Source organism: Rhinolophus ferrumequinum, chromosome 12, assembly GCF_004115265.2.
Source record: "Rhinolophus ferrumequinum isolate MPI-CBG mRhiFer1 chromosome 12, mRhiFer1_v1.p, whole genome shotgun sequence".
Lineage (NCBI taxonomy): Eukaryota > Metazoa > Chordata > Mammalia > Chiroptera > Rhinolophidae > Rhinolophus > Rhinolophus ferrumequinum.
The window spans coordinates 7885639-7905719 of record NC_046295.1 but is presented as its reverse complement, the minus strand read 5'-3'; the positions used below and the strand labels follow the sequence as shown (position 1 = coordinate 7905719).

The 20081-nt window shown below is 50.1% G+C and overlaps 1 protein-coding gene across 5 annotated transcripts in view; it reads left to right on the top strand.

Annotated features, from left to right (window-relative positions):
* The first annotated feature begins 724 nt into the window (after window positions 1–724).
* PTCH1 (patched 1) overlaps window positions 725–20081 on the top strand; it is a 67117-nt gene continuing 47760 nt past the window's right edge. For 2 of the 5 annotated variants that reach the window (XM_033123407.1, XM_033123409.1), the window contains exons 1-2: window positions 9288–9485; window positions 11123–11315. In XM_033123407.1, the coding sequence (XP_032979298.1) occupies window positions 9288–9485; window positions 11123–11315 (391 nt within the window). Of the gene's footprint in view, window positions 1218–9287; window positions 9486–10236; window positions 10444–11122; window positions 11316–11937; window positions 11959–20081 lie in introns of those variants that run through there. The other 3 variants (XM_033123410.1, XM_033123411.1, XM_033123412.1) reach the window with 3 other exon arrangements.

The window sequence follows — 20081 nt, the reverse complement described above, 5'->3', positions numbered from 1 at the left end:
GATGTGCGCGGACCCACCGCCCTTCCGTCTAACCCAATCACCCAAGCTTGCCTCATTTGGGAAGGCAGCGTGGGTGGGAGCATTTGGGTGGCATACCCCCAAAACCACAGTAATTGGAAGAGGGTAAAAAGCAAATATCAATTAGTGACTCCTCGGCCATCTACCAATCTTGGTTTCTAAGGGACTCCACCTTAGTCTCAGAAGTAACGGCTTCCTAGGGACCTCCGACTGAGACGACACGGATCCACAAACATCTTGGTGCATTGAACATTTCCCCGGGGAGGCTCTTGTTATCTGCCCGGCTTCCCTGGCTCTCTGCCTCCCTGTCAGCCTGTGGGCCTGTCAACCAGAATGTTCCCAGCTTCTCAGGGCTTCCGTGGGAATGCGAGCAGAAAGGGCTTTGAGAATTGACGACAGGAACGATGGTGTTCCTTTGCAGTGCTCTGGGCACCCCGCATTTCCCAGAGTAGTGGGGATGCTGAAATGAGGTTCCCTGCTCCCCAGCACCCCCAACTCCGGGGGTCGGGCGAGTGTCTAAATGTTAGCAAATAATGTGTGTGGGGTGGCGGAGCACAAGGTGGGGAAGGCGAGGTGGTGCGTAGACCCCCCGCCCAGCGGCCCCCCGCAGACGCGGCCGCGGGGGACGGGGAGGGGGCGACTGGGGCTCGCCGGAGCTCGCTGGGTTGGGCGCCTCCCAGGAAGGCGGGGAGGGGAGCGCCTGTTTACCCAGGAGGGCTGTGCTGATAGCACGTTCCTCGAGTTTACTTTGCTTTCCTTGAGTTTATTGTAAAGGGGTAAAGTTTTCGGATCTGTCACGTGACCCTGACAGGTCCTGCCTATGGCGCGGCAGACCACCCACGCCGAGGGCCATGGAACTGCTTAATAGAAACAGGCTTGTAATTGTGAGTCCGCGCTGCACTCCGCCGAAAGCCTCCGGCGGCCCAGCGCGCCGGGGTTTTTACACTTTCCGTTCCTTTTGTAAAGACGGAGGAGGAGGAGAAGACGAAGACCAAGACGAAGAAAAAGACAACCACAAGGAAGACAAAGAGAAGCGCAGCGACCAGGCCAGGGGTAGACGAAGGAAGACGGGGAGCAGACGGAGGAGCGGAGGACCAGAAAAGGGGGGCACGGGGCAAAAAGAAATTGATGTGAAATCCAAGCCCTGCGTCCGCGCCATCGGCACCCGCGCTCCGGGCAGGGCTTGACGGCCGGCTATGGTGAGTGCAGCCGCCGCCGCCGCCACCTCGCCCTCGCGCGGCGCGCGCCCCGGGGACGCGGGGCTGCGGGAACCGGCGCCCCGCGCGGCGGACTGAGGGCCCGGCGGGCGGCGCGCCGGGGCCGGGGGGCTGGGTGGGCTGCGTCTCCGGGGAGCGGGAGCCGGCCCCGCGTCTCCACGCTTGCTTGCTGGCTCGCACGCTCCGGGCCCCCGCCCTCCCCCCTCCTCGAGGCGGCCCGGCGGGGCGGGGAGGGGGCTGGCGGCGGCGGGCCGGGTGGGGGAACGGCTCCGCCGGGAATTCTCACGGAGGGGGTCGCCTGGGATCCCATTTGCACGCTTGAAAGGGTCGCCACCTTGGTTTCCTCTCCTCAGCCTGGTGGTGGATACTGAGTCGCCAGTGAAGGCAGAACTGGGATGGAAAGGCTGGTGCGGAGAGTGACAGCGCCCGAGGGGAGGGCACGGGCTGAGCGCGCGCGCACCCGAGCGAGTGCTCTGGTCTCGGGGGAGCTGGTGGAGACCTGCTGGACGATTCGGAGGGTTTGGGCACACGCTCTTGGCACCCTGGTCCGGACCCCAGGGCTAGGAGAGAGAGGCACCTTACCAAAACCTGGACCTCAAACCTACTCTTCCCCGCCCTTGGTGGGAGAAATGGCCAGAGGGGCTTTTCTGAGTTCATGAAGGGGCCACGGGTAGGAGAGGGGTTTGTGTTGACCTTGCGCCCACGGACTCGGGCGTTCTGGTGCCTGCCATCCATTAAAGAGGTGGGCGGCTTGCCCAGGGCTGAGTGCAGCCTGAGGGGAGCCCTGAGGTGGCTGAACTGATCCAAACTCCTTTAGACCCGGTGCCAACACTGGAACCACAGGATCTCCAGAGACTATACCTCTGGGGTGACATGTGCTATGTCTCAGAGATTTAAGTTCAGGTTTAAAATGACTCCCGGTGTATGGATGACCAGTAAGTCCAAAGTTTTCAGGTCTTATTTTCTGTCACCTAAGAACCATATGGTTTGTTGTCTTTGGAAGACACCCAGAGACAGCTATTTTCCCTTTTTATCCTTCCTTTCTCTCTGGGGAGGGGAAATATATAAATAATAAAGACCCACATGGGTGGCTCTAAATATTTAATAATTGGATAACTGAGGTCTTGAACTACAATAGTCTCTTTTCAACATTTTGTGGTATTCAATTTTTAACTTTTTTTTGTTTTGGCTCCAGTTGTTCAACATTGCAATTAATTGCCTCCACAAAGAAAGACAATGTTTTTTGGTGTCATCCATTGTTGCTGTAACTTATTATTTCTGGGTGGCACCTCAGGATAAATTTTTGCCTCAGGTGCATTGTGTACCCATGTTGTAAAACACGGGGCTTTCAATTGTGAAGTTGTGTGTGTTCCAGTTGTCACCAGCTTCCTTCCACAAGACTGTAAAATGCCTTTGAGTTTTTATATTAAAATGTTGAATCAAGGTGGACACCAATAGGCCCATTCTCAATTTGGGGTATTACCTTCATTTCAAATTCACTAAGTGTATCAAATTTCTGGTTACAATCTAGTCATAATCTAGCAAGCTATTTGAATAGGGGTTAGCACATTTGGAGTTATTTTGTAGGAAAAAAAAAGAAGGCTCTTTTTACCAAATTGCCTCCAACTTTCTACAGATAGAAAAACTGAGGTAAATCAATGTGGATTAAAATATGTCTTCCCTGTTTTATCCTTCTCTCTCTCTCTTTCTCTCTCTCTCTCTCACACACACACACACACCTCTTATTTTCTCCCGCCTCTGCCACAGTGTATAAAGCCCTATTGAGACATGTAGGCGTGATGTGTAAACCGGATTAGCAGTGTGAAAGAAAGACACACAATAAGCTGGAATTGTTTTACTTCCCTTTCATTTCTCATGCCTATATCTCTAATAAATTTGTTGCTCCAGCAGTGGGTCAAAGGGATCATGTTGCTCAGCTTCTTTTTCATGCAATACCCAATGACACAGATCACTGAAATGAATGGTGTGCCTTCTGCTAAATACAAAGCTTGATATAGATATATTAGATGGGCAAAGAGAGATGAGGCAAGACAGAGATGGAGAAAGAAATGTTCAGTGTGTGTCTTTCCAGAACACATTTCTATTCATTAGAGTAAAGTAAGGTGGCTAAGAAGATATTGAGAGAAGGGAGGAAATCAATATAAGGATCAATGCTATGTTTTCTTTCAAGTTCATTGTAGTGTCTGAACATTTTCTCTGCACTTGGTGACATTCCCAGCAAGAGAACATCAATAGCGTTGGCACTGCATAAAGTCTAATTCCCCTTTTCAAGCTAGTATTTGAACCTGGACTAAATAAATGTGGAGATTTCTGGGACCTTCTTAGGACCTCTCCCCTCTGCCACACCCCCCTTTCCCAGCTCACTATAAGCTCAAAAAATGCCAGTGCTCCCTGGTTTGTGCTGTAGACCCCTCATTTACTCCTTTCTGGAATTGGGAGCAACTTCCCATTAAAGGAGATCAGGGGTAATTAGCAGCATTATTTTGACAAGTTGGCTAGAGCGATTCCCTTTCCTCCCGTCCTGGGGAGGGGGAATAGGGAAGGAAACAGAAGGTGGAAGGGAGAAGGGGAGGGGAATCATGCTTAGAGATTTTACATTCTGTGGCTGCTGAATCTCCATTTCCATCCCTCCCCCCCAAAACTTTTAGACTCATTTTCCTTTTAGACTCATTTTCTACCATCACCTTTTAAGTAAATACAAAAGCTGCCAATGAGAAATAATAAGGCATTCTTAGAGAGCCAAAAAAATGTGGATGATGGCATACTGGCTTGAATTGAGTCAAGACTCAACTCTTATCCAAGGTACCTGCTTTGAACTGCTCAGGCTCTGGCCCATCCTGTACCCTGGGGTCTCTAGCCACAAATAGAATGTACATCAAATCCCCAATTCCTCTCCCTACCCCACCTTCTCAACAGGAATACTATGGAACTTAATGTAATGTTTGCAATTCTTTGCATTTGTGGAACAAGTATTAAAGTAGGTAGACAAAATCATAACATGGTCCAAGAGTCAAATTACTAGAATACATTTACCCCTTTATTCATTTATACTCTGCAAAAATGAGCTAAATTACATTAGATTTTAAAAAGACCCATTTGTTTGGATTTGAGAAACTAGTGAAAAGTTAAATCTCACTGTGGTTTCTCATTACTCCACCAAGTCCAGCTCCCACAATTGCTTATCGTTGGAATGTCCAAACATGAAGGGCAGATGTTTTATTTCAGTGTCATCATTTGAATAATCGGATGTCATTTTTGAGATGTGTGTGTCATGGCCATGAATATTTTAAGTATTGGAGCAGAGAATGGAGAAGATATGAGTGAATCATATTTTAAGAGTTTAAGGAATCTGTTTTTTAAACGACAGACTCCAATAAAGTCTTAGATCATGATTGGGAGATCAAAATGACATTTGATGCACTGAGATGAACTTTACTTGGAAAGGGGAAATGGAACACTCAACTGTTGCGCCAAAGAGGGCCAGCAGCTCCAGCTGGTTAAAAGGGCCACAAGCTCTCACTTACTTGGTTACTCTCCGGAGGGGAACCATGCTGCAGAAAGGCCATTAAATGGACCGTCTGTCTTCCTTTGCGGGCCTGGCTCCTCCACTTAGCCTCATCTCAGGTCTGGGGAATCCTTGTGGTTAGTTGAAGTTAACAAACCCGGTGTGGCTCAGCGGTCCCCTCCACTGGGCATGCATATTAAAGGCGACAATGCTTACAAATGTAAATAAGGGCAGATTGGTTAGAAACAACATTATCGCTGGGAATGTCGCACTCGCATGCATCAGCAATGAGGCAAATTGGGGGCAGCCTCAGCCCTGACCACCCAAGTCGAGCAGGCTTCTACACTGCCTCTTCCCTTTCTTAAAACGTTACAGAAACTAGGCCAATTAGATCCTCAAAGTAATTCATCTCTGTGTATGAAAAAAGCAGACCACAGGGAAAGCGGCGGGTGGGGGTGGGGAGATTAAGATAGCGCTTGTTAGAGCCCAGGTTGGGGACCGCGTCCTGGAACTGATTGGTAGAATTTTCAGACCGGGACCATTGTCTGAGATGCTGAAAAGTTAACCTATCAAACAGCGGGTGAGGGGGCTCAGGGCGCTGAAAACCCCGGAGATCAATGTTCAAAACGTTTACGAATTAAGTCAAACCGAGGGAAACGAGCCCGAGTGGAATAGGCTTTACCATTGAAATGGTGCACATGTGGCAGCAGCCAGAACGAGAGGATATGTAGCTGCGTGCCGAGAGTAATGGGGAACCAAGATGTGTGTACATAGCCTATAATTTCATTTTAGAATTCCATAATCCAAGTAGTTATACTGAAATTGCTATAAATAAAAGATTGGGAGGAAGAACTTATATTTTGACCTAAAACGTTGTAAAGAAATTTGAAAAGACAAACATAGCAACCTGTCTATGGCTACATGGTTCCCTTGCCATAAAGCATACATCAAATATAAAAAGACTGACATGGAAAACTAGGAGTACCACCCTCAAGTCTTTAAAAAGTAATTTCCAGCGGCAATCACTAAATGGTTTGACTTGAAACGTCTGTAGAACTATTCAGTAAAACAAAACAAACAAAAACAGATAGAACATTAAATCACCTTCCTGATTTCTGCTATTTATCAAACAATAAAGATCAGAATTTTGCTCAAAGATTAAACTTGCTATGTGTCGAGCCCAATTTTCCTGCAATATTATTTATCAATGTACGTAGTACCATTTTCATTGGACGGTGCTCGTCTTCCCTTCTCGATTTTAGCAGTCTTTCCCAGAGCCGCGCACAAAATCACGTGCTCCTTCGGAGTTTTGAATTTCCGCGCTGGCTGGGTACTCCGGTCCTGATCTCCTGTACACCCTTAGACACTTATTCTCTGTCTCTGTTCTATGGGACACCCTACCCCGCCGCGGGGTACTGCACAATGTTTTGCGGGTTAGGGATTCAGGGGGTAGGGTCTCCCAGTGAGACCAGGAAGGAGGAAAAGCCATAGAGGGAAGGTGGCGAGGCTGGGTAGGGAGGAGAGAGATCCGGGAGGAGAAGAAAGGGGTGAAAGGGAGAGGGAAAGAAAGAGGGAGGGGGAACCGAAGAGGAAGGAAGAGGGCGGGCTGGCCGACAGACCCCCCACGGGAGCCGCGTGGGCCGACCGGGTGGCGGGCGGGCGGCGCTGCAGTCTCTCTCCTGCCCGGGCCGCGGCCGCGGGGCCGCTGAATGGAAAGGGATCCGTGCGCTCACCCATTGGTCAGCCAGGGGGAGGCCGCGCGGGCATTGGCCAACGTAAGGGGGCCGGACCGCCTTCAGGAATGTACTACGGCGCGTCCGGCACGTCCGTCCGCGCCGGCGGGGCGCGCGCCTCCCCTGGGCTCCTGGGAGGCAGCGCTGGAGATGTGGAGACCGCCGGGCACGAGCAGAGCGCACCGACTTCCCTACCTCCTTGACCGGGGCCGCGCGGACGCGGGGAGTCCCGGAACTCGGGCGCGCGCGTAATAGGCCTCCGGACCAACGAGCGCGCGCCGGCCCGGCCCTGGGTCACGTGGCCGCGTGGGCTCCACCCTCTAACCCGCTCCTCCCCCTTTCCATCTGGGTTTCTTTCTTTCCTCTCCTTTCTTCTTTTTTTTTTCAATGAACACACACCGTGTGCATCTTAAAGCCACACGGCCCCATTTCACGGCTTCAGTCGGCTTCTTGCTGCCGTGGGTCCCTCTGCAGTTCAACGCCGTTTTTAAAAAAAGAAGTAAAAAACAAATACTAAAATAATGCAGAATCGAGGGTTTGTGGGTCTGGATCCTATCTCAAGGAAGAACTTAACTTGCAAACGTAAGAAAAACAAATTCCACGGTCCAAAAAATTATTTTTAAATAAAAAGTGAAGCTATGTAGACAGTTTAATTTGACTATGGCCTTAGGACCCACCTCAAAGAGTCGCGTGTTTTCTTCCCCTACGGGAAGTGAAGCCCCGGGATGTCTCGGTGACACTGGCCACAGTGTCCAGACAAGTCCTCGCAATCAGCGCACAATTTGTTTCGATGAATCCAACATCAAAGCCTTTATTCTCCCCTACGTCATGCTATTATTAAATATAACAGGATGCGTACCAGTTTTTGAAGAAGTCTAAAAGACGTTTTGTTTTTAAATAAGGACGTGGTTAATTAAAAAAAGGGGGGGTCTAAATCCAAATAAATCCAATAGTCAAGAAAACGTCTCTTTCTCAAGGAAACAATTTCGGTTCTCCGGGTTGTTAAAAGGATTCTGCATTTTCTCTTTTACATATGTCACATTAAAGATTCAAATAAAAACGCCTCTGCCTCCATGAGAATGCTTCGGTGTCTGGATTCCACGTTTATAAAACACTGCCTCCTTCAAACCAGGACTGTGCTGCCGTGGGGTTTGTGGGGGAGCGGGACGGGGGGGGGAGATGGATTTTAAGAGAGGGTTGCTTTTCTCAACGTCCTTACTTTCCTCTTTAACTTTCCATTTTGTTTATCTTAATGCTGGGCGTTGTTCCCTGCGAGAGCCTAAGTCTTCTCTTTAGTTATAAAAGAGGAGGGAAAAAAAAATCTGGCACATACTGGCGCACTATCCACCACCCTGTCATTATTGGTGCAGGCCTGGGAATTCAAGCCGGACCTCCCAGTATTTGCTGCAGCTTGAGGCCAAGGTGCCTCTGAAAGGGTTTTCTTTGAGGAATTTCAGAAATTGTTTAAGCGCTTAAAAAAATATTACATTTTCCCCCGTGCCTATCGCGAGGCAAATGCTCGTGGGTGTTTATGTGTGTGTGAGTGTGTGTGCGCGCTCAAAAAGCGTCTACAAAAAGAAGACACTGATGAAAAGAAAAGGAATAAAAAAGAAAGGGAGGGAGAGAGCATTCCTTAATGGAAGTATTGCATGCGAGAAGGTTGGCGCTCTCGGAGGCTCCCCCCGAAGCCGGGGATGCACTCACTGGGGTTGCCTACCTGGGTGGTCTCTCTACTTTGGTGAGCTGTTGCTAAGCAGCTAATAATAGTCATGTTTGCTGAGTAATTTCTGCCCTCCGTGAGCCAATCGCGTCGCAGAAACCCAAGCCATCTGACAGCCCCAGGGGCGGGAGCTCCAGCCTTTTTCTCTTTCGCTCGCTCTCTCCCCCTCCACCCCCTCCCCTCCTCCTCCTCCTCTTTCTCCAAATGGAGAGAGTTCTTTTTTTTCTTCTTCCATCTCATCTATTGAATCAAGGAGCTGCTGCGGCCGCTGCCCGCTGCACACACACAGAGCGGAGTCCCCAGGTCCCGGGAGCGAGAGAGGCGCGCTGCACGGGGGCAGAATGGTCCAGCGGGTTGGCGAGGAGCACAAGAAAGCAGAGTCCGGGATCGAGCAGCCACCGCGAGCCCAGCAGCCAGAGCCCGAGCAGCCCAAGCAGCAACTTCAGGAGCCGCCACCGCCAGCAGCAGCCGCCGCGGGAGCAGCGGCGGCTGCCCCGGCCCGGCAGCGCTGAGACCCACCGGGCACCCACGGACCCTGCGGCAGCGGCTCTGCGCTTGTCCTCCGCGACTGCTCGGGCGACCCGGGAGGCGCCGAGAGAGCCAGCGAGGCCGGCGGGAGCGGCGGGGATTTGCTGGCGTTTTCTGCAGTGAAGGGGTCGCGGAGCGGGGCGGGGGGCGGGTAGGGGGAGTCGGGGACCTCGAGGAGCGCCGAGCAAGCGCCCGAAGGACAGGCTGGCTCTGCGCGCCGGTTCTCGCGCTCCCGAGAACTGGATGTGGGCAGCGGCGGCCGCAGAGACCTCGGGACCCCCGCGCAATGTGGCAATGGAAGGCGCAGGGTCTGACTCCCCGGCAGCGGCCGCGGCCGCAGCGGCAGCAGCGCCCGCCGTGTGAGCAGCAGCAGCAGCGGCAGCAGCAGCAGCAGGTCTGTCAACCGGAGCCCCAGCCCGAACTGCCGGCGGCCAGCAGCGTCCTCGCGAGCCCAGCGCCGGGGCGCGCAGGGAGCCCGCAGCGGCGGCAACAGCGCGCCGGGCCGCCCGGGAAACCTCGGTTCCCGCGGCGGCGGCGGCGGCAACATGGCCTCGGCTGGTAACGCCGCGGAACCCCAGGACGGCGGCGGCGGCGGCAGCTGCAGCGGGGCCCCGGGCCGGCTGGCCGGCGGCGGGAGGCGCAGACGGACCGGGGGACTGCGCCGCCACGCCGCGCCGGACCGGGACTATCTGCACCGGCCCAGCTACTGCGACGCCGCCTTCGCTCTGGAGCAGATTTCCAAGGTGCATTTCAGACTCTCTCCTCTCCTCCCACTCTCTCCTCCCTCCTCTTCCTCTTTGGGGTAGCCCCGCCACACACACACACACACACACACACACACACTCACACACCTCTTCAGGAAAAGCAGCAGACAAGCGGGGATTGAAAAATTCAAACCCACCCTCAGGTCCTGGAAGGAAAGGGCTGTCTGAGGTCCGCAGGGGGTGGAGGGGTGTGTGTGTGTGTGTGTGTGTGTGTGTGTGTGCGTGTGCGCGCGCGCGCGCGCGCCCTCCCCAGCGTGCCTTTTCCGGAGCACTGGAAAGCGGTCCACAGTGGACCACCTCGAGGGCGGCCGCAGCGCGGCACTGCCCGGCGCCCCCTGCCTCGGTGCCCCCTCCTCCCCGGCCCCTGCCCCTATTTGCAGCCCAAACCCCTGTAATGCTGCCACATTTCTTAACATCTTGGAGGGGGAGGCGGAGTACTGAGAGGCGGAGAGAAGAAGGGGGGAGGGAGCCGAAATAAAGGTGGTTTCCTTTTTTGGCAGCCGGTTTTGCTTTTGTTGAGCATGAAATCTCTGCTCCCTTAAAAACTATCCTCGGAAGAGGGCATCTCCCCTCTTCTTTTCCAGTTTTTGAGCCAGTTCTTTTCAGAGCCTAGGGGTAAAGGGAAAGTTGTAAACAAATTGCCACCTTAAATCCTTGGTCCGGGTCTGCGGAGCGGCCGGGTTCATTGTGTTTACGAGGCTCGCTGAAATGTGTGGAATCCGGAGAAGGCGAGCACCCAGACGGGGGCCCGCCGGGGCCGCGGCCAGCGCCGGGGAAACGCCGCCGCCGGGAGCAGCCAGCGCCCAGCCAGGACCCCCGCCTGCGCCGGCCTGGGCCCTTCCCCTGTGCACTCCGCTGCTTTTTACATTTAAACCGAAGGGAAGGGAGAGGAGGGAAAGATCCATGTGGCTGCCCTCTTCCGATCACAAATATTGTCGTAAGTTGCAGATGGCTGCCCCACTTCCTAATTCAGCTCACACAGCGTCTCCCAACGCTATGGAAATGGATCCCGAGTTAGCTCCGGTGGCCGCGCTCACCACGTGGATCCCCTTACTTCCACGCCGGGAGGGATCAGGATGGGAGATCCTGCACTACATTGTTCCCAAAGCGCGCTCGCCCCTCAGCCCGCGTCCCCGCCAGGGTACCCGGAGAGGGGTGAAGGGTGGGGCAGGATTTGCAGGGAAGGGAGCGGAGCTTTGCTGGTTCAGAGAAGTTGTGCTCCATCACAGGACTACGCAGCCCCTCCCCTATCAAGTCCCGCGTGGCTATTGCCTGTGTTGAATGATTTCTGTGTTCTGTGCCTCATCTTACCCTTCACGTGTTCTTGCAGCCCCTCCCCCCAGCTCCCCAAGTTGCATTCAGGGATGCTGCGCAGGCCACGCGTGGGGGCGCCCCTGCTGTCGCCAAGGTGCAACTCCCACGCTGCAGCCCGTTTTTTATTTAAGCAGCCCCCCCTCCCCCAAGCCGCTCGCGTTCTCTCGTGCCGGCCAGGGTTCCAACCTCCTGGGCACTATCCACAGCTGTCGCAGGATCCGCGGGCGGGTGCGCGCAAGCGAGCGTGGGCGCGCGGGCTGTGACTCCCCGACGCTTACCACTCCTTTCTGCTTCATCCTCAGGGGAAAGCTACTGGCCGGAAAGCGCCGCTGTGGCTGAGAGCGAAGTTTCAGAGACTCTTATTTAAACTGGGTTGTTACATTCAAAAAAACTGCGGCAAATTCTTGGTTGTAGGCCTCCTCATATTTGGGGCCTTCGCTGTGGGATTAAAGGCAGCTAATCTGGAGACCAACGTGGAGGAACTGTGGGTGGAAGGTAAGAGACCCAGCGCCCGGTGCGGCGCTCTCCCGTCCCCCACCCCGGGCTTCTAGTACCCTTTCTTCCAATTGATAAAGATATTTGCCAGCGTACACCTAGAGCCTTTCGGTGCGAGCGAAAACCCCTGCCTGCACCAGGGGGAATTGTTTATTGTTTGGGCGCCTGGACCGGAGCCAGGCCCGTCCGACAAAGGCCGCGCTGTAATCTACTCGGGGCGCTGCGCTGTGCTAGGTGTTGTGGGAGAGAGCGGCGGGGGCGGGCCGGCGGGGGCGCGGGGCCCCTCCGCGGAATGGACCACTGCATGGCCGGGGGCCTCGGGGCCTGCAGCCGCCGCCGCCGCCGTCGCCGCCCGCCTCCGCCGCGCCCAGAGACGCGGCCACAGGCAGGCCACTCGGCTCCTGGCTCTGGTCCTCGGCTTCCGTCCCCCCACCCCCACCCACCGCGTCCAAAGAGAAAGAAGGGGGAAGGCAGGGAAAGGCCACCCCTCCGGCTGGAGGGAGTGTGCGCGCCCCCGGCGGCCGCGGCCGCCGCGCTGGGGAGGGCGGGGGGAGGGAGCAGCGCGGGCCTGCGGAGGCGGCGGCGTGTGTGGTCCTGGTTTTGGACAGCTTTCAACTCGCGGGAAAAAAACATTTGTCTCAAGGTACAAAAAAAAGGGTGGGGGGATGGGGGAAGGAGTTAAAAAAAAAAACAGTAAAGCACTGACTGGAACGCATGTTTGCAAAGTAGATTAATGTTTCCTCGCGGGTGGGGGCTTTATAAATGGAATTATTCTGGGGAAAGGCTGCGTTTTGCAGGCTGAATGAAGAAATGTGTTTTAAGAACACGGGTTTGGAGAGAGGGGCCACAGGAGCTCTCCAAGGGGTTCTGTCAGTCTTTTATCTGCATTCCTCAGTTTGGGGGGGGTTCTTGAAGTTTTTTTTTTTTAAGCAGTTGTAAATTTAAAGTAGATCCCCTCCCCCCACAAACATTTTACATTCTTTTGGTGATACGGGTTTTTTGTTTGTTTTTGTTTGGGTTTTGTTTTCTGTTGGTTGTCTTTTAATTCTTTTGGGAAAGTGACAGTCTTGCGATTTGGAAGCATTTTAACCTCTAAACACTGCCTTGGGTCTCTCTTAAAATGGGATGGGAGGAAGGGACTTGAGGTAATTATGCAGATATTTCAAACCAGAAATGTGGAGTATTCCTAATGAAAGCTACCTAAGACAAAATGTGGAAGCCTAAGTTACATGCATAATTGATTCCTTTCAGAATGCTGTTGGAGAACTGACCTTGGAGAATATTTTTTGTTGATTTTGCTTTGTGAAGATTCAGCTTTCAGTGTTTTGCAAGCATATGGTAGAGTCTTTAGTTGAGAAATGACAATTAAAATAATAGTGCAAATAATTAAAACCAGAAAACATTCTTGCCTTAAGTAGCTTGGTAATTAATACAAAAGTGTTATTTGGATAGAATCCATGGAGGTTAATTTACCTCAATTCAGCACTTCAATGTTGTTGGTAGATAAAAGAAGGGTTTTAGTCACCATCTATGGTGTCTTAGCAGGAAATTTACTGGGCACCTGTACCATCCCTAGCAATGTGCCAGGCACTGTAAGGGACCCCAGAGCGTGGGAGGCATTCCCTGAGCACAAATTCATGGACTTAAAACTACTCGAGTTAGATGGACTTGCACTAAATTTGAGCTCACAGAAAGTGGGCTGAGAAAGTTAAATGGAAAACTGTGAAAAAAGAAAAGCTTCCTTGGAGGTGGTAAGGCAAACTAGGGTGACCTGGAGAGAGAGGGAGAGGGAGAGGGAGAGGGAGAGGGAGAGGAGGGAGAGGAGGGAGAGGAGGGAGAGGGAGAGGGAGAGGGAGAGGGAGAGGGAGAGAGGAGGGAGTGGAAGTTCTAGGAAGAAGCTCAAAAAAGGAGGTCAGGCAAAGGTCCAAGCTGAAGGCCCAAGCTGAGCAGACAGATGGCAGTGGGACTCCCTCCTCCCCCAGTAGTAATGGGGTGCAGTAGCTCAGGTGGGCCCTGGACAGCAGGGCTGTAGTTTGGAAATGATGTGATTGGCTAGGCTGTGGGGAGCTACCATCCGTTCTAGGACAGAGCAAGGGATGAAATGAGCAGAGGGAACCCCTAGGTCTGTTCACATATTCGCTTTACACTATGTGGTCCAACAAATTTGTTGGGTGTTGGTGATGATGATGACAAGGTCATTTGTTGTTTTGAGGAAGACCTTTCGGTAGACCTTTAAGGAGTTTAAAGAGAAGTACTGTGATTTTATTTTCTTGACATTGTATATTTCTAGAAGCAACAATGTTTCTGCATTATACAACTCATTTCAATTCCTGGAAGGAGGAGAAAATGCTCTCCCAGGGCTCCATCTTAGTAAGAGAGTGTTAGGGAATGACAACCTGAGATGACACTCATTTTGCCTGCTTTTGTCCTCTGAGCTGTTTTCCTCGCCATTTCTGTTTTGGCGGTTTCAGTGTACCTCACTGCTTCTTCACCAAATATTAATCTTATCTACTCAGTACTATCACTTGTTGAGCAACTACCATTACCATTTATTACTTATTGTCACATGCCTTACAACTCAATAAAGTAGCTATTTATTTTTATAACCTGATAGCTTATGTAATATTTATATATAACTGAATTATTGTCTCAGTTTATATGATAAACTATGGATGTTCTATGGCACCATGACCACCATGACTACTCATGACTTAAGCCAACTTGGTCTCCTGTTGACTTGACTTTAATTTGTCATTCATTCATTCGTTCATTCATTCACTATGTGCGAGATTCTTCCCCTGTAGAAGAAGCAACATTTTCATAAATGCAAGTAAACCCCACCAGGGAGGCCACCATTCCATTCTATAATTTTAATTTAAGAGGTTTTGTTGATGATATATTAAATTTAGTGTTCATGTCAGCAGTAAGGAGTGTGAGCATTTGTTTTGAGGAGTAAGAATTCCCCTGCTGTCTTAGACTCTAGTAGAGTAAAATGAGTAGCAACTCCGAATTTAGGTTAATTTTGCACTTTAATCTCTTAGATAAATTCATCATCATTTATCAGCGAAGAGGTCTGTTGGATGGTGATTTCTTAACAGAGACTGTAAATGTTCTGGCTGTAAACAAGGTACTTGCTACTACACTAAATAAATGAATGGAGTGAATGGAGGTTGCATATTTCCCTAGTTAAAAAGCAACAGAAGAAAAGAAAGCATAAGAGATCTTAAGGCAAGAAGAATGCTGAGGGAAAATGCTTGGGAAAATGCTGTTTTTCCTGTGATTTAAAAAAATGACGTGTATGCAGATTTATACACAAACATAAGCAACTGAAGACATTATGTTATACTATATACGCCTGAATACGTACATACTTATACATAAATATATATGTATATGTATCTCCACTTGCTTATGTGATTGTGTATGCACATAGACTTACTACGTGCATCCTCGTAGCTACCAAAATAATGTTATCTTTTTAATATAGTCAGCAAATGAAAGGTATCCTTTGATTTGACTTTCATGCCTTGTTCAATGTGCTGGGGAACTGTGGCTTTATAAATACGCTGGCCATGATGTGCAGACCAATATAAGCTAGATAAGGAAGATTATCTCATTTTTTTATGGCATTGGTGATAAGAATTCTTTGATTCCGTTGTTAAAATGTTCGTACAATGATTGCCTTTTAAAAAACTGTCAATGTACATTAGATGCTAGCTTGGGTCTTAGGGCAAGTCAAAAATGTCAAATCTAGCTCACTTGTGAATGGAATCCTGAAGTTTGGTAGAAGGAAATGTGGAATGATGTCGTGGATGTTTGCTGTTACTCAAACACACACCAGTGGCAGCAAGGCCTGGGAGAGACTAGTTGTTATTTAAAAGTAAAAATATTCAGTCAGCACCTAATCTCACTGCCCGAAGCTCCAGAGAGAGATGTTGGTGAAAGGCCATCACCCCTTCCCTTTGGGAACTTCACCCAGCAGGCACACAGACCACTGACTGGATGGCAGCGACAGCCCCAAGGAGGGGGGCCTGGGCCAAGCACAGGGGCTGGAGAGGTGGGGGTCATGGCACATTCCATGCTGAAGGAATGGCGTGGGCAAAGGCTCAGAGGATGGGTGTGGCCTCCAGGGGAGCTCCCAGTGCTTGCCTTTGGTTGGAATCTCAGGTTTGAGGTGGGGAGCCTTGAGGTTTGAACATGGCAAGAAGGTCTCTGATGCCGGGCTTTTGGCTGGGGGTCTGCCAGCTCTTATTCTTTTTTTAGCCAATCTTTGTCTCATGATTTGCACTACCGTTTTTGGCCTCTAGTGCCCTCCCTGTTATCAGAGCACTTTGCCTGGATCTCACCTTTCTAGGCACAGAAGGGAAGTGCTTTATGTTTAGTCTTGCCTATTTCCCTGTTGGCTTTCTTTTTTGCTTAGCACTCTTATCCTCCTGTCTCCCTTAATATCGACCCCCCCACACACACACTCCAACCCTCTCTGACACAAGTTTGTTGTCACGCTGTCCCAGTGACAGAACGTTCATTTATCTCTTGGAGCCTTCTGGTTTTTTCTCAAAGCTCGCCTAGCCCCTGGCCTTTACGGCAGAGGAGCCTTGACAGGAATCTGTATCGCTTCTTTAACATCGCTGGAGGCCAGTATCAGCGCAGGACACAAGTTGTGGCTTTGATTTTTTTTTTTTTTTTAAAGGGGGAAATAGAATTTTGTTTAAATGCCTGCGTGATGTTTACATGTGCTCTCCAGTTTGTACTACCTACCTTGCCAGCATTATGCTTTCGTTGTCCTTGGTAGTTGTAGGAGATAATGAAGCTTCACCATCCTTTCAGTTTAGAGCAAATTTTCTCACTGTTGACATTTGGGGCTGGATAGTTCTCCACTGTGCAGCTGTCCTGTGCATTGTGGGATACTTAGCAGCATCCCTGCCCTCTACCCACTAGATGCCAGTAGCACCCTCCCACTGTGACAACCAAAAATGTTTCTAGTCATTGCCAAACGTGTGTGTGTGGGGGGGGGGGGGGGGATGCACAAAATTGCCCAATTTAGAACCACTGGTTTAGATAATAGACTCCGATTGGCAGACCCAGGCAGTGCAGTGGAAGGCTTTTATTAGGATGGAGCTGTGACTGCACATATATTGCTGTGAATGCAAAAGAGATGTGTTCTTGAAGATAACTCTCCTACCCCATCACCATATTTACTGACTTATTTAACTAATTTTTCCCCATTCTAATTTAAATTTTTGATTTTTCTGAGAATTGCATCAAAAATCAAATAGACACCATGACAAGTTGGGGTGGGGGGTAGGCCATAGAAGAAAGAAAAAAGCTATATATTCAAATAAATTTTTTCCCTCAGGTAACTTCATTTTGCAGATAGACCTTGTTGTATTTCAACTATAGTAGGCTGAGGGTTTTTTAGCACGAAGGTAACTTTGTAAAAAGCAATGATAGACACCACTGGACTTTGTTCGTATTGAAATCACAGCTGCTTTCGGAAGCTCACATAGCACATTATTAGCTCTTTGGTGGTCTAGTTCTCCTCCAGGTGTTTCTGTCACTAACTACTTTTCCCCAGGTGCCCTTATGTAGCAGGACCAAAGGGACAGCCAGAGACTGAGGCATGTCAGCCAGGAAGAGGAGAGATGGGCTCTGCTTTTACTGCTCTTTCCAAGATTATCACCCAGTTTCTGCTCTCAGGGCTGTTAGTTTGGGTGCATTTCACAAGGGACAGAAAAACCGTGCACTGCAGCTCCTTCCTGCTCCTCGGTTCCCTGTTACACTTTTAAAAATTAAGAGTCTGTTTATTGGATGGGTATTGATTAGATTTCAGTCATGGGCACACACACGCAGCTGGAAGTAGTTGTGGTATTTCTTTCATAGCTGGAGAAAAATGATTTAAAAAATGAACACCCAGCAATAATCGCTTTAAAAATAACAAATAGCCTCAGGTGCCTTCTCAGGGCAGCTGACCCTGAGTCCTCTGTACCGCTGTGCTGCCTGCCTCTCTCACCCTCCAACAAGTTTAGAAGCCAGGTTGGGCGATGGGGTGTTTCAGATGCTCGCAGCGCCGCTTGGAGGCCCCAGAAGATGACAGCTTCCAGATGTATGAACCGCCGGATCCTGGTGTTTGGATTATGCACCACAGCTGATGGCGAGATTAACGCTGGCTGGACAAACTATGGGAGATTTGTCTGGTTTCCACAATGCCATGTTTATGTTTCATTGGGATTTCTCCTTCAAAGCTGACCTCCCCATGACCCCAGGGTCCTGTCCACTCTAGCTGAGCTGTAACTTGTCTGCCCTTCTTCTGGAGCTGGGGTGGGGTGGGGGGAGGTCACAGTTCTGCAGCAGAAGGGGCTGCTTTCGTGGCTGCCCCCACTTCGTGACAGCAGTCTGTCCAGATTTAGCCACTGAAGGGTAGTCTACTCTCCTGGGGCGGAGTGTGTGTGTGTGTGTGATTTTTAAAGTATTTCTAGCTTGTAAAACAAGTATGGAAATATCTTTAAAGTATTTTAAAGGGGACCAGATTTTAATAGAGGCTATTTTACAGAAATAGAGTATTTTAACTCAGCACTATTTTGACAACATTTTGACAAAAAGTTGAAGGAGTTCCCGCTATGTGAGAACCCTAAAGAATCGTTGTGCACATGAGACTCCGTTAGAATACTGTCTCCTTTGCCTCTCACCGATTCCCAGGACCCCGTAGGCTTCCTCGCTCCTCCACTGTCCTTCACCCCGATCCCCTTGCTCATCTTCCCCTCTTTCTTCTCTTCTCTCCCTCTCCCTCCCGCCCTTCCTTCTACCCACCGACTCCTAAACTGCCCGACTCACTGCCTCCCAGTGGATCTCTGGATTAACTAGGGTGTAATCTAAAATGGCAGTAAATCTGGTTGATCACAGACTGACAGGAGGGAATTAGAAAATGTATTATTTGAAACATACTAGATGCAGAGCTGCCATTTGCATCCTTGGGGTTCTTATCTTGGTGAGGCTTGGTTCCAAGACTGTATTCTTTGATGGAGTCCTCTCAGCAGAGACGTGCTTCCCCTGTTGAAGAGTCATGGCATTTTTATGGACTTTTGAGGTAACTTTAGAATCCATTGACAAGTGAAGTGTGAAGTAGATCTTGGTCCCCTGTACTTTATATGTTGTATGAAATGATGGAAGAATTGGGCCCCGTAGCATATCTGAGATGGTAAGTGAAATGTAAACCATGACATTCCGACCCAGGCGCCCTACTTCAGGCTTTCCCTGGATGGAATTCCCACCAAAGGGAATGGAAGAGGACAGGTTTCGTTCTGCAACTTTTGGCCGTCCCTTGCAGCCTTAGATGGTCCATCCCATCTGAGTCCTGGAAAGCAGAGGGCTTTGCTTATGACTGCACTTCTGGCAGTTCAGAAGGAGGGAGCCCCGTGGGATTTTTCTCAGTGGGAACCTTCCTTGACTACATATATATCATCAGGGTCTTCAAAATAGAAATACTTTTTTTACTTGTTCTTTGCTTCCAAACTCTGAATTTGGGTGTTTGATGATAACACTGACTGGATTTCCCGCCCCCTTCCGCCCCCTTAAATTGGATATAGGGTTGTTTTCTTCTTTACACTGCAATACCTGTTTTTCTGCATGGATCTTTAGGCTTGACAGAAATAATTAGCCTTCCAAAACAGAATGCTGCCACTAAGAAACTGCTTAAGTGTTGTGGAGATTTTTAGGAAGGAATTTGATGTACAGAAAGATGCATCCTGTCCTCCATCCCTTCAAGACTATGACTATTTTGTTCTATTTGGGTTTAGAGTGTAGTTGGAAAAACAGCTGTCATGTGTTAGGGAAACTATCGTTGTTGGGCAGTCAGGTACTTGCTAATGAATGACAAGTTTGTTGTTGGCAAGATTTATAATGTGGAGTCAGGACCTTATTTCTAATCCAGAAACCCAGGTGTGAGTTGGCCCATATAGTCCGCACTGCATGCGGGTCCCAAAGCCCCAGTGGCTGTGGTGGTGAAGCTAGTGCAAGGCAAGTCTCTGTGCCACAGCACAAGATTTATTTATTATTGTCCGTTAGGCTAAATGAACAGAAACAGTAGATTCCCCAATTTATCAGCAAGATAGTTTTCAGTTATTGATGAAACGTGTTACAAAAGTAAGCAAAAGGAACTGGATGTGGGCTTTGTTAAGCCAATGTGCATGATTTTTTTCCCCCTTAAATCATTGCTTAAGGGCTTCTGGCCCCTAGCTCAGGAATCCTGCCCAAAAATGCCAGATGTATTACACAGTCAAGTACTGCAATGTAAACACTGCTCTGTGCCATGAGGCAGGGTGGTCCATCTCCTGTTTAAGAAGAGCGAGAGATTGGGAGGGAATGAGGGGTAAGCCCTCTGCTCTGCAGCGAGCAAGCACAGCAGTGGTCATGTCGTGTGTGTTGTTGGCTGCATAGTCAAGATTTGGAACTGCAGATGAATTAATGCTTTGGACTGGCAAAGAAAAGCAGCTTGAATAGGGATGTCAAAGAGAGCAAGATGTGGCTTGGATAATGTTGCTTCACTGGGTTAGAGAAGTTTATCAAATGTTGAACAGAACGGGGCGGGGGGGTGCTGATAGTGAGAAAGCTATCGACTTCATAGCAGCGTCTGTGAGCATCACCGTTTTCCTCTGCTGTGAGTTAAATGGAAAGGTGAGCAAAGCAAGGAAAGGCGAGGTCAGCTTCCTTCACGCGCCCTCCCCCCTCCCAGTGTCTGAGCGAGCCTGCTGCGTTGGTGCACCTTCTGTG